Below are 14,188 nucleotides of genomic sequence, written 5' to 3' on the forward strand. Positions count from 1 at the left end.
AAGACAAAAGACTAACATTTATCTGGTAATAAATTGGACACTAACTAATGGCAGTGACAGTCCTGACATGATGGGTGTTTAGTTGTTAGTTGGGATGTATTCAAACAGGTGATAGCTCTTGGGAAGACAAGAAAAGTGGTTTTACTCTTAATGAGCCCATTTACTTTTTGGCATGAAATTTCATTATAATGATGGAAACCCTTCTTAACCTTGAGACTGTTTAATGTCCCAAGAATCTCCACTTAGCTTTCTTTTGGTGTAACTTGGCATGTACTTGTGATTGGAGCAAGAAAAGAGGAGGACAACCTTTGGCAATGCACATAATGTGACGTCCATTAGGAGATTGATTCGCAACCCAGAGAAATAAGATGAGTGCATGGCCGGGGATGGCCGGAGAATGAGGGGGGACGGAATCATTAGAAAAGGGGAAAAATATATTTTCTGTTTCCTTGTCAATACAAACTGCATTATCTCATCAGTGGTTCCCCGTCCTCCGCCCCCGCGGTGCCCCCGTCCCTCCATGGAGACCAAGCATCCGCTGTCACCTGTCAATCAAGCCTTGACAGACAGTGACCTTGCTCGGCATTGTTAGAAACGATTTGAATCGACCTTGCATTTTCAAGTTGCTTCCACTGCTGGTTTCCCCGGCAATTGGCTTGTAAAAGAGGTGCCATGCCATATAAAATTGGATTGACTGGCTCTCAGATAAGTTGATTTATTGGGTTCGAGTCTGAGGGGTGTGTTTTTATATTAAGTTGTGCTACAGATTCACAGTGCACAGATGATGATATTTAGTTGATAGCTTTTCTCTTTATGGCCCTGATTTATCAAGCCAATGTATGCATTAGTGCGCTTTTACACTGAAGGTTAACATATCTCCTGTGGAAATCTAACAATTTATACACAAACATCTAGTGTAGCTGTGTATTGGCAAGAATCTGACTATACGATATGTATCACATCACAGGGTTTACAGGGTGACATATCGCAAAACTGTAAGCAAGATGATATATTAGGGTAGAAACAAATGACTGATTGATTAGTCTGTTGATTATTCTCTCGATTAGTTGTTTGGTCTATAAAATGTCAGAAAATGGTGAAGTAGTGTTTTTTCCACAAGCCAAAGAATTTCTGTTTATTTTCTTAAAGGAGTGAAGACACCAGAAAATATTCACATTTAAGAAGATGAAAGATGAAAAGAAATTACTCAAACCAATGAAAAGATTATCAAAATAGTTGGCCAATAATTTAATAATCGATTATTTATCGATTCATCCATTGGTGCCCAACCCGGGCTCTGGGCAGCAAAAATCACAAGGTTTTGTCTCCTGTGAGGTTGTCAAAATTAGACTTGCACATATTAACTAAAAGCACACAAAAGTCACAAAACTATATAAAAATACACATAAACTGCTGGATTACCCAAATGATCTCTGCAGCTCTAAATATGATATCGATATGTTTGATCTTACCTATTAACATCCACATTAGATATAAGAATACAGTTGAAACATTTACCATCCTTTGAGAATTTCCTTTTATAGTAATCATAGAAAATGTTTGAATAGACTTGCTTGACATTCCATTACTCCAAACATACTCTTTGTCTTCAATCTAGCTGTCTTTGTTTTGCAGAATGAAAATGGTAAGCATAAACCTTGTTTTTGTTGCAACTCAACAAGATGAGAAATACTTGACTGCAGGGCATTGTCATTTACCAGAACCCGCTATTTTGTGCAAAAGTATGTCAGCATGATTTGTGTTCTCTACTGATACTTGTGGAAGTCTGCTTTGTCCTAAATTATTGGAGAAACCTCTTATGTCAGCCCCCGAATTTGTATCTAAATGGAAGTAGAACAAATGAGGGTGCTGCGTGAAGGCGATCCATAATGTATGCGATTGTTTGTTGTTTTTGTGTGGGTATTTATTTGCAGTTGGGGGGAGCTGAGGGAGAGCAAGGGTGATATTAGTTGGTTTGTGTGTGTGTGTGTGTGTGTGTGTGTGTGTGTGTGTGTGTGTGTGTGTGTGTGTGTGTGTGTGTGTGTGTGTGTCTTTGTGTGCGTTGGCAGCGTTAGCTGTCTAACTCAATCTGTCCAAGCTCATGTTTCTCTGTCGGGGTTAGCGTAAGCCAGCAGTCAGATATGTCAGACATTAAATGCCAGTTTCAGGGAACAAAGTCACTCTATTTTTTATTTTTTTTTAAATCACAGAGAGACTGTGGAGGTTACTATTGTATGAGCAGGTAGGAAAACGAAGACAATTATACAGCAGGGAAGACGCCACTACAAAATATGCTGATGTGCTGTGTGTGTGAGTGAGTGTGTGTGAGGATGCATGTGACAGGAAGGTAACACATGGTGATGCTATTCCTCTCGAGGAGACAGAGAACTGTCACAATCTGCACCTTAAGCACTCTCTCTTCCTCCCTCTGTTCCCCCTTTGGCACTCTGTTTCAGTGTGAAAGTCAAAATGATTGAGGCTTTTTTTTGGTGGGGGGGGTGCTGTGGCAATAAAATAACAAAATTGTAGCCTCTGCGAGCAGTGATTTTGTCAAGTGGCTGTTGCCCGTCTCTCTCCCACATTTTCCCTCCCTTTCCCAGTCAAGCTCATTCTCACACATCACAGCCTCTACCCTCACCCCTCCCTCCCTCCTGTCTCCCTCACTCTGTTTTCCTCCCCCCCCCCCCCCTCTTCTCTCTCTCTCATGAATGTCACCTCTACTGATGGTGGCTGCTGGAATTCACGCACACATACTCTCACAACCACTCGCTGACTTTGGATGGGAGGAGGAGGAGGAGGAGGAGGAGGAGGAGGGGGAGGAGGAGGGGGAGAGGGAGGAGAAGGAGGAGGAGGAGGAGGGAGGGGGGGTTCGGTGAGGACTGTGGGAAAGGAGCGTGCCATCGGAGGCAGAAGAGGAATCTCTGTCTGTCTGTGTCCATGTCTCTGCTCTGTTCCCAGCTTCATTCCCACAAAGACCGCCAGCGTCCCGCCTGCTGTTCTACCTCTGGATTTAAGTCGGCTGGATTACCACTCGGACTCTCGGCTCATTATTCCATGCTGCCACGTTTAAATGGGAGGCAAAGTTGGACCTCCGTGGACTGCACAAATGGTGACACACAGTTTGGTTTCTCTCGCGCATTTAAGAGCTTCCTAGCATTCAAAATGATTTCACTTTTCTTCAGTAAAAGTGTTTTTATATGTAAAATAAATTGAGCTCCGTCTCTTTGGTATTGTCTAGATTAGTTCTTTTGCAATATAATCTTTTGAACTTGGCTATTTAAGGGTGCATTTTGACGTGAAACATGAGTGGGGACGAGGGGTAGAGTCAGTCTAACCTTGGTTTTTCTGTTGTTTTTGAAACTGAAAATGTGACTGTGGCACTTTTCCGTGTGCTCTGTTAGTGTCAGATTTTTATTTTTGGTCAGAGTGGAGGCTTTTCATTGGACTGCAGGTGAACTTGAATCTCTTCCTGTTCTTCCCTCTCCAAGGGAACCCTCAAACTAAACTCTTCCCTGTTAACCCACTTAGACACCCCGATCTCCCCTGTGGGGGCTTCTCTAAATCGTCCGTCCTACTCTAGTTTTTAGAGAAAAGCAAAAGCCAAACCCAGCGAAAGGGGGTACTGGGAAGGAAGACACCCCCCTCCCAAAGGTGAGAGGGGGGGAAGATGGCAGCTCTCGCCAGCTCTCTCATTAGACAGAAACGGGCGGTCAAGGACGACCAAACCAACCGACCGGTAGCCAACAAGCGCAAGCCCTGTCCTAAGAGCAACAAGTCCTTGTGCCAGAAACAGATCCTGGTCCTGATCTCCAAAGTACGACTATGCGGGGGTCGAAAAGGTCGCAACGAGAAAAGACCGGGTGAGTCATTGCTATCGTTTCCATCTTTCTCTGCTTGTTCCTTTTCTCGCTCAGCTTTTGGAGTATTTGGATATTTGAATGTATGTTAAAATGACTGAACATGGAGCAAATGAGTTTTACATTTTTACAATTCATCAAACACAAAATTAATCTTCATTTCTAAAATAAAATAGTTCAATTTGTTTTCGGAATGTCAAGATTTCAAATTCAGTGTATTTTACTTCAGATTAGAATTAATTTCTTGATTTAAATTAATTTGAAAGAATCTATTTAGGTTTAATTAGTCAATCAAAAAAAGCTGCCAGAGTGCTTTTTCCTCATGATTCAGTTCTGTTTTATTTCCAGTGCATCTGAAACTACAGATCAACGTTGTACCAAAATAGTCTTCCATTAGGAACAAGGAATCAGCATGACAGCTAATTTTTATGCACAAACATCTGTTTACCATAAATTCATACTTATCAACTTAATATCTGCTGCTGTCATAGCTCATAAAAGCTAATAGTTTCACATTAGCAGTATTTTTCAGGACAGCCACCTCTTGCAGCTTCACTGACCAATACTTGATGCTACAAAGTAAAAATAAAACAAGTTGTTGAATAAATTCAAAACTCAGCTTAAATGACTTTTCATACTCTCAAACACATAATTATGCAGAAACCTGCAGGAACAATATATTTTTTTTAATTAGTTGCAAACCATCAGCAGTTTCATGCACTTGACTCTGTTTCTGCACATCTGCAGATTGTGGAATTCATTGCAATGCACATGATTGCATACAACTGCACTTGCACAACACAGATCAGAGTTGGCTCATGCAGTGAGGAAAATCACTGGTGAACAAACTTGAAATGTTAATAGATGTACATACACAAACTTACCACCATGCTGGCTAGTTTGTGTGTTTTTGTTTGAATTTATTAACTGAATCTGTGCAGCATCCAGTGAGTGACAAACGCCCACATCCACAGACTCACACAAGCACAAAATGTGTTTGGAGGGAGGAAATCCAGTGCTCAATTAAGATTTTGACTTATAAATTGAAAGAAAAATTATATTTAACAGGAATAAACTACTTCTTTGAATAGTGTTTGCTCATTTTTGTGACTAAATGTAAAATTGTTGATTAAAATAACATTTCTGACATTTTTATTTTTTAAACTGGTAGACTAGTCTATGGTACTGTGTCATACCAAGTTCACGTATGTAAACACTTCACTGTTAAATCTCACAGTAACACTGTCTTGACACCCACACCTGCAACACAACAAAATCAGTGTAAAAAATTTCCTGTGCTCGGTAACTCTGCCAGCTTCTCTGATGTACTTTCTCTTTGAAAGCAGAACTTCAACACTGAGGCTCTGAATGGAGAATTATGTGATGTGTTGCCAACACCACCTCCTCTCTTACCAATGTGCTACTTGTCAATGGAAAAGAAAAATGTGCTACAACACAAATTAGTACACTTAAAAGTATACGATCTCCTTGATGTTGTGCTTGTAGGTGCCGTGTGTGCTGTTACATTCTTGTTACATATTCCTATTCATAAATTATGCAATCTCTATGTTTAACATTTAATGGTAAGTGAGCTTTCTTAATATGTAAACTCCTGTGTGTTATTTTCCCCATAATTGCCTTTTTTTCTAAATGCACTATTGCATTAAATCAGGAGAGAGAATAATTTCTTTTTTTTAAATTTATTTGCGCAGTATTCTTTTCTCCTTTGGTGTGACTGTTAGACTGCTGAATTATTCAATTCATGACTGAGAAATGTTTTGCCTTATTCATGCACAATTAGTAAGAGTAGTATGCTTAAGTTAAATGATGCATATTACAGCAATGTCGCTGAACAAACACCCTTCATAAAGAGGCCACAGACTTTCATGGCTGATTGGGGAAGAAACAGTGAATTTAGACACCCCCTCCCACCCCCACCCCCGAGCTAAAGACTGCATCTAAGCAGATTGAACGTGAGAATGATGAGCGATGAGCAAAGCTTTGTGCTTGATGAGGACTTTCGTTTCATTCTGCACCACTCTGCTCTCATACGACTACTATCTTTCAAACAGCATTGCAATTTGAAAACTGTGAAGTCCACCGCATGACCAAAAGCCTGACGTGCTGTTGATAAGAAGGTATCTACGGTGCGGTGTTCATTGTGAAAACAGCAAAAAAAACTTCAAATTCTAATCCAAATCGCCCGAAATTTGTCTGGGGATGAAACAGTCTTGCTTATTTGTAGGCATCTGTGGTACTGTTGGGTAAAAGACACAAAGATTTGATGGTACTGGCTCAATACATCCTTCCGCCATTAAAGGAGAATAGCATCCTGCTGATTGCTTCTCTGGCCAATCACATTCCAGTAAATACAAAAACTCTACTAAAACATCTGTGTTGCTAACACAATCCCCAATTTTCAGGCTTAGCAAACATGACATAACAATGACAATATACTATAAATAATAATACAGCTTTGTTTCTTAGAAAAAGTGTAGTGGAGCCATTATTTTGCATCTGCTCTGTGTAGCCTGGACAATCACTGTGTTTTTTAAAGCTGTAAGATGTTTACATAATAATATCAGATGTTTGTCTGGTGTTGCAGCGGCAAAGGGATTGAGCGCATGAATGAAAAAGCTAAGCTATATGTTCACAAACTGTTACATACTGTCATGAGAATATAATCATAGTTTTTGGTTTGTTTTGAAATACTCTATTTGGCTTTTGAGTTATAAAGCTCTTTGCAACATGCATTAGCTTTTGGGATTTGTTGTAATATTGAACGATGAACACTGGGTTTTACTAAAGTACTTGTGAATGCGTATGTTGTGCATGTGTAACTGTGCATGTACTCATGTGTACTGGTGTGGAGAAAGAAAGAACTTTGTACAGTATGTTCTTGCAGTGCGTGCTGGACGTGTATGTGTAAATTGTATTCTTATGCTCTTTTTTTTACAGATTAAAGTAAAAACCAAGTAAAAAAAAAAAAGTCTTTATCTACCGTCTTGTTAGCTGCTCCTTGAGGCTGGATAAAATCCCAAATGCGAATGCAATCATGAGAATGTTAATATGTTGATGTGCTGAACACATATTTGCTGTTATTTAGCGTTTTCATCATCGCAATTTGGCATGGTAGCATGCTAACATAGGCTAATTAACACTGAGGAATAAAACTGATGGGAATGCCATTAGTATGGCAGATACTTGGTCATTAACCAAAGTACAGGATAAATCAGAACTTTAAACTGATGATGGCACTAGAAAAGTCAGAATATCATCAAAGTTATTTGGATTTTCTGTGGACCAGGAATGTTTGTACAAAATGTTATGGCAGTCCATCCAATAGTTGAGATATTTCAGTATGCACTACAGTGGAAGACTGAAAAACAGCCTTGTTGACATTGCCATATACAGCCACACATTGATTACTTATAGCACTTCGACAACAATGTTAATTGCAACAGCACCAAACATCTGGCTGTATGTCCTCTGCTTAACTAGCATGAGAAAGTCTGTTGAGACTGTACAGACGACAGACTCTGGCATTACAAATCAAGCAGTAACTGCATCAAGATAACATGTCTGTGTATTAAATAGTCCTAGCTAAGCTGCTGGGTAGCTTTTTTCCATCTATTTTTATTAAAACAAACTTGCGGATTGATGAAAAAATTGATCTAAAATCAATTGTAAAAAGTTAGGAAACTACTCCCTCTGACTATCTTAAATATACAGAAGTTTTTATTCCAAAAAATGTTGTGTTGTGTAGCCCTGCCTAGAGGTATACAACATGAGGCCCAGCCACAACTTTCATCTGGCAGTGAGGGGTGTTTAACTACAGTTTGACAAGTAATTTGGATCCATCCTCTGGGAAAGATGAATGTCTGTACAGAATTTTTAAATTGTCATGTTAATTTACAAAATAGTTTTTGGTTTGGTCTAAATAGGTGGACCAAATGACCAGCAGACTAGCTTGCCATTGATAGGGTTATACCTCCAGCATGACTAAAATGGTTATTTGGGGAGGCAGGGTTAGGGGTAATGTTGGAGATTACAAGTAAATGATTAGCCTGTTCTAACTCCTAGGTGCTAACATTTTGTCACACCTCTCAGTGACACAAGGTACCCTTTAGCTGCTGTATGAGAGGCACCAGGGTTTGACATATTATAAAGAGTGAGAAAATCAGTGTATGGAGAAGGTGGGATGGATGGATGAATGGGTCAAACAAATATAAGACTTTTACCCAGGAGACCGTGGGTTCGTGTCCTTTGTGAAACCAAAGCATTATTCAAAGTTTTAATGAACATAATGTTACATGGTCATATAATGTGCCTCATGCAACTTCCATCTTGAGAATTGCTTCACATATGTGAGGTACGTAATATAATAGGGGTAGGTGGTGTCTACTAACTTGACATATGAGGATTTCCACAGTGAAACATCACAATGGATGATGATATTGTTACTGGATTTAAAATGGTCTTCCTCTCGGCACCACATGTACCTGATTAGTTGCATCTAAATAGAAAAAAATAAACATAGCACGGAAACGTAATGCAATGAACAGCAGCAACAGCTTCTTTTCATTTTTAGTCCCACATGTCAAAAATGGAAGGCAAGAATTCTATGGCAACTCTGAGGGGACATACTACCTCAAATACAGAGGGCTTTTTCAAGTCACGATGTTACGATGGTAGAAGACTTAGTGGTTGATGACTATCGGCCATCGCTTTAGATGCCATCCTTTATCGGCTCATCCCAATAACATAACGTACATTTTATAATCAGAAACACAGGCTTTTATTAATCCTAATGACCAAGTAGCTAAACCTACCCAAACTGCAACCCTGTCATAAAATTAACCATGTCTTAAAAATGCTTGCTGGCACCATCTCACACAAAACAGGCTCACAGACTCACTTGCAAACTGACAAATCCTTATTCACCACAAGGGAGAGCTAATTGGTTCATATCAGGCCTGTACTACATCTGCCAACCCGCTAGACCTGTAGATGTACATCTGCTAATGTTGCCACCTACAGGCAAGGAAGGTAATATCTGCTACAGTTTACAAAGTGTTTACAAAGTGTTACTCTTCTTATTTAGTTTCAGTTTGAGAGCAAAGTAGGAATAATCAGCTTGATTTAAACTGTTGACCTTGTAGTAGCCATGTAGTATTATCTGAAAGACATTTGAGCAGATTATAGACTGTATATTTTAAAAAGGTCTAAGGATTTGAAAAATAAAGTTCCAGATCAGAAATGACATTTCCACATTTATGCAACAGAAGTACAATCCTCTGTAACAAGTGCACATAATACTTTGTCTTTGCACAAGTTATTACCTTGTTACCAGGAAGTACATTTTCACATTTTCTCCACCCAGTACAGGCATCACAGGAGTCTAGAGATCCTCCACCAGCTCTGTTTTTTAAAGCAAAGATTTCTTCTCAGCTGTCATATTAGCATTACACCAGCACACATAAGCTATATTTACTAGTGCCATGAAGCAACGAGCTACTGAAATGATAGGGGCGGACATAAACCCTACTGCTTATACATGTGGTTAGCACAAAGCTCACACTGGATAAGATCCATGACAAACCAGTAGGATCTGCCTGATTTTACCTGCAGCTCCCCTTTTCAACATTCTCCTCGATATGTCCTGTACAGTCGCCTACTATGCAAGAGACCCCTTCAAGTGCTGGCCTGACCATTGAAAAAACTCTCCCACTGTCAGTGATCTGCACTGTTGCCCTCTTTTCAGATCAATTCACCTCATTAAGGTATAGCGATTAATCAATAATCAACCTCTTAGTTTGTTCAAGGTGGAATCTGACTTGAAAAGGGAGGCATATTGAGCTGCTGCTTGCCCCTGTGTATCACCTTTAGTAGCCGTCTCTAAGTTAGATCAAATGAGCATGCAATCTTAGCACAAACACGTGTATGGAAATTTAAAAAAAAAATTCAAAATCACACAGCAAACATTTAAAATCCACATAAAACGAAAAGCAGAGTGCTATTTACTTCCACATGGCAACATGGTTCCTGTAAAAACAGTCAGTAAGGGAGGGACTTATCTGAAAGAGCATTAACACGAAGACCTCCAGCCATAGAGCTACACACAGTGGTCCATTAGCCTAGCTGATTCTTCCCAGCTTGGGAGCTCCCAGTGAACACAGCGAGACTGGGACCAAACAACGGCTCCAAAACTAACAGCCTTTTGTAAACCAGAACTAGAGTGCAATGGTTTTCTTGTGGGGTTTGCCCGCTGACACCCGGTGGCTGAGCCAGCTAACTGGGCTACATGGTATATACAAATAAATAGTAGATAGTGGTTACAGTAGCAACTTTAGCAACAACTACAGAAATCAGGATGCTAAAGAAAGCATCAGGAGAATCAGTAAATGACCTCATTATTGTATTGCTTGTCATTCTCAGAGGTTTTGTTCTTTTGCCCGCTAATGGCAGCTAAGTTAGCAGAAACTCCAGACCCAGAGTTGAGGCTGAGCTGCTGAATTACATCAGAGGAAAAACCAGAATGCATTTCTCCATAAAATACCCAAATAAGAAGACAGAGTCATTAAGTTGTGTTTTTGTACGGTAACATTAATCAGTCACTGTTACCACTTAGATAACAAATTCCCCAAACTGAATCAATTCTAGCCAGCAAGCCAATTACCATGGTATTTTGTTGAAATAAAGGTTTAAAGTGGTGAACATCGTTGAGGACACACCGCTGTTCTGTGCTGCTGTTAGTTAGCTAACGAATGGATCTGTGTTTTAGCACTGCAATGTTGAAAGTTTGAAATCAACTTATATCGGGATGCAATAATATCAGTGGTTGAAATTGGTTAGTTCTAGCCATGCATCCTATTTTAAAGGCTGAATAGATGTCTGAAGACTTCACAGCAGCAATGCCAAAAAAATACAAATATGTATTAAAAATAGCAACACTATTAGCTGAGTCATTAGAAACTAATGCATGCAAATATAGTGCAGACCTAGACATCTTGTAGCACTGTGTGGGCGGTTTGGCATGGAGGTGCACTGTAGTATGTTGTAGGAGTAAGCATCCAAGGGGCCAGTCGACAGTCGGAGCACAAATGTAGGCCCCGGCTGGCGAGCAGCAGACCAGGTTACAAGGAGAGATCCAGCAGAGGATAGCATTAAGCTGACCCCAAGAGATCAGGGCCACAAACTCGCTTACTCAACAACACCTGATCAGACAATGCAGTGTTGGGTAGCTTCTCATCAGAACTTTACTGACTGTGACAGGGGTCAGAGAGAGAGACAGAGAGAAAGAGACAGAGAGGGAGGGAGAGTCTGCGGACGTAACCAGAGGTTTTAAGAGGAAAGTAAAGGTATTAAATTGTATCAAAAGGTGGAGGTGGATGGCAACAATGGGGGTGGACACAGATAAAGAGGTAATCAAAAATACAGGAAGAGAAGTGAGATGAGATAGCAGTGGAGATTAAGGGGAAGGTGGGTGGGACTGAAAAGAGCTGTGAATCAGCCTGTCACAGAGGCAGCATGTGGAGAAGAACATGAGATGGGAAGCAACATGGGGCTGGATATTAACTGTCACTGCAAAACAGCTTCCTGACATGAAACTATTCTCTTGTTTAATAATCTGTCTAGAAAGTGGGTTGTTTTTAATTGAAAGCTGAACATTTCTGCCTATATTTAATGAATGTTGCAGGTGTTTTAGTTAAAGTTGGGTGAGTGGGTCATGGACTGGTGTGCTGCTTGAAAACCCTGTCTCCTGGAGATTACATTTATACACTGCTTATTTGTTATACCAGATTCATTTTGTGAGGGTTTTTGAACACAGGAACTACTATGTTCTCATACAACACACTTCTTAAGGAGGCGTTGAGGAGAAGCAAAGGACATCCTGACTCCCATGTGTGGGTAGGTTAAACATATTTTTACAATCAGCTTCCTATTGTAGGCAATGAGATCCTTTACCAACACATTTTTTTTTGGAAAAGGTGGAACACTTCGGGTTATTTCATGGAAGAGATTTCTGTGTTTGTGTTTTTGTCTGAGCACTACTGACTGGTTTGGAGTGGGTGGGGCTCGGTTCAGAGTAGGTTATGTCAAATACTTCGATGCACAAGTCACACCAAATTTGTTGTCAAATTCTGACAACAGTCAGGTGGGTTGCTGCTCATGTTGCCAGGCCAAATCTCAGCACACCACACATAATGGTAAAACTTTAATATATTTTAATAGGGATTTAATATTATAGAGAAATGTTCAAAATTTCACAGCAAGTTTTTAGGGGCTTTATGTCGACAAAAGCACTTTAGTTTAGAGTTTGGTTTTGATTAAATAGATGTGTCGTCTTGGGCCTCAAGTCACTGTTGACTTTTTCAACAGTCAACTAAGACCACAATCTTTCCTTGAAGCAGAAATATGTACTGTAATGTGTTTAATATACTAAATAATAAAATGACAATGATAAGTACTAGAAATTAACAAAACATGCTAATTGAAATACTGTCTTCACATTTTACATTCCTGGCCGAAATAACTGTTTTTTGTTTTGACCATACGGCCCGTTTCATGCAATGTTCTTTACCTTGAGGAAAAGTAATCCTGAATTATGTTAAATGTTCACCAAATCAGCTAGTGTCTATGGAAATTATTGAAAATCTTCTGGTGGGAGTAGATGCTCAACAGTTAAATTGAGCAATATGTTAACAGTCTGGAAACAGTAAAGCAGACAGTCACTGAACTCATACTCCAGAGTTTGGATTTTTGTCTTTTGTTTTCAGGATAACGGGCTTAGCTTTATATTGACAGACAACTGACAGAGTTACAAAAAGCTGATCAACTTACATTGTAAGACTCGCCATCCTTTGTCATTGTCAAAATATACTGTTGTGCTCCTCATGAACTTGTGTAGGCTCAGTGTCCCTGCAGCCTGCAGGCAACCTGCCTGGGCTTTAAGTCGGGGCAGAGAGTACTGGGGAAACAACTTGCCCCAATATTTTGAATTTGGACTGAAGTACCCATTTTTAAATGGTATGGTATTACATATTTCACCTTTAACCTTAACTGAGTGCTGTGAGTGCCTAGAAATCACCATAAAGGAATTCATTACGTTCACACTAAATTTTGTAGATATGTTCAGTATCCATATTTTGCAACTTGGTTAATGTGTTTCCCTGTTATATTAAGGTGCACTGCTATTTTCATGCAATGATTATTTTGTCTAAAACCATTGCGGTAAACAGTACAGTGTCGTACAGTCAGAAAAAAGCAATTATCACTGTAATGATGGTAACTGGGGCATTCAGCGCAACTGTTTTCTAAAGTTACTTGCTTTTGCAAATCTTAGTAAATAATAATAATAGTAATTTGTATGAGGCAGGGTTCACACCCCTATAATGACAAGGTAAAAATTATTTTGAACTGTTTTGAGCAGGTAGTAAAAGTTAACTGAAAGGTGACAATGAATGCCTGGTCAGATGTCAGATGCCATCTTGGTTATTCTTATCAGACAGCTCCTGATTTAAAATCACTCTTTTGCCAGTTTCATGCAACATTCTTAACATTACAGAACTTCTCTAAATAAAAAAAAAGCCTTGTGGAAAACATTTTTAGATTTCCCAAAGCACAGTATTGAAAAAAGTAACTCTGTGGAATGAGCACTATCAGAAAACCATAATAGCGCTTGTTTTGAAAATGTTCAAACAAATCCAGCCCTAATCAAAATTTGAGAGATCTCCAAACAGCAACCGCTTTGTGTTCGTCTGCATCCAGACAAGACAAACAAAAGATTAGTGGTTGATTGCTTTTGAGGTCATCTAATTTCTGGGGATTTTCAGCTTTGAACAACCCTTTGAACCCTTGTTTCATCAGAGGGATCTTAAATATCCGGTACCAAATGGTCAAATGGTATCAAATGGGGATGCAGATGTGTGTAGAAGTAGGTGATCTAGTTCCTCCCTTAAACTTTGTCCAAGAAGCACAGATCAGATTTAGCCACAATGAAACAAGAAAGTTTGGAGCGCTAATCTTTTGGAGCGTCTTACATAAAGTAAAAACCCCTGAGAGATTAAGGGATTTATTTATGTATTTATTTTAATTTTGAAAGTTGATTTAACTTTATGTCTCTGGGTTGCTGGAACTCTTTAGACAGTCAGCAAATAAAGTCAATGGACATGAGGGGATCAGGGGGATCAGTGATTTTGTCTACGAGTATGATGATAGTTCAAGTTTAAAGTTGGCTCATAAAAAGATGGTGAGCTGTTGAGGCTGTTGACAATGGCCTTAAGTCTTATTAAAAGTGAGGCAGCGGAGGGATGTGTGTACAAAGAACA

General features: G+C 39.5%; 1 protein-coding gene across 1 annotated transcript in view; it reads left to right on the plus strand.

The window, feature by feature from the left end:
- Positions 1 to 2,925: 2,925 nt before the first annotated feature.
- The window catches only part of fgf11b (fibroblast growth factor 11b), a 43,541-nt gene continuing 32,278 nt past the window's right edge, over positions 2,926 to 14,188 (plus strand). The window contains exon 1 of the mRNA XM_084730855.1: positions 2,926 to 3,860. Coding sequence (XP_084586981.1) covers positions 3,668 to 3,860 — 193 coding nt within the window. The 5' untranslated portion in view covers positions 2,926 to 3,667. The remainder of the gene's footprint in view (positions 3,861 to 14,188) is intronic.

This window comes from Lutjanus erythropterus, chromosome 11 (genome assembly GCF_056507025.1).
Source record: "Lutjanus erythropterus isolate fLutEry1 chromosome 11, fLutEry1.hap2, whole genome shotgun sequence".
Classification (NCBI taxonomy): Eukaryota; Metazoa; Chordata; class Actinopteri; order Lutjaniformes; family Lutjanidae; genus Lutjanus; species Lutjanus erythropterus.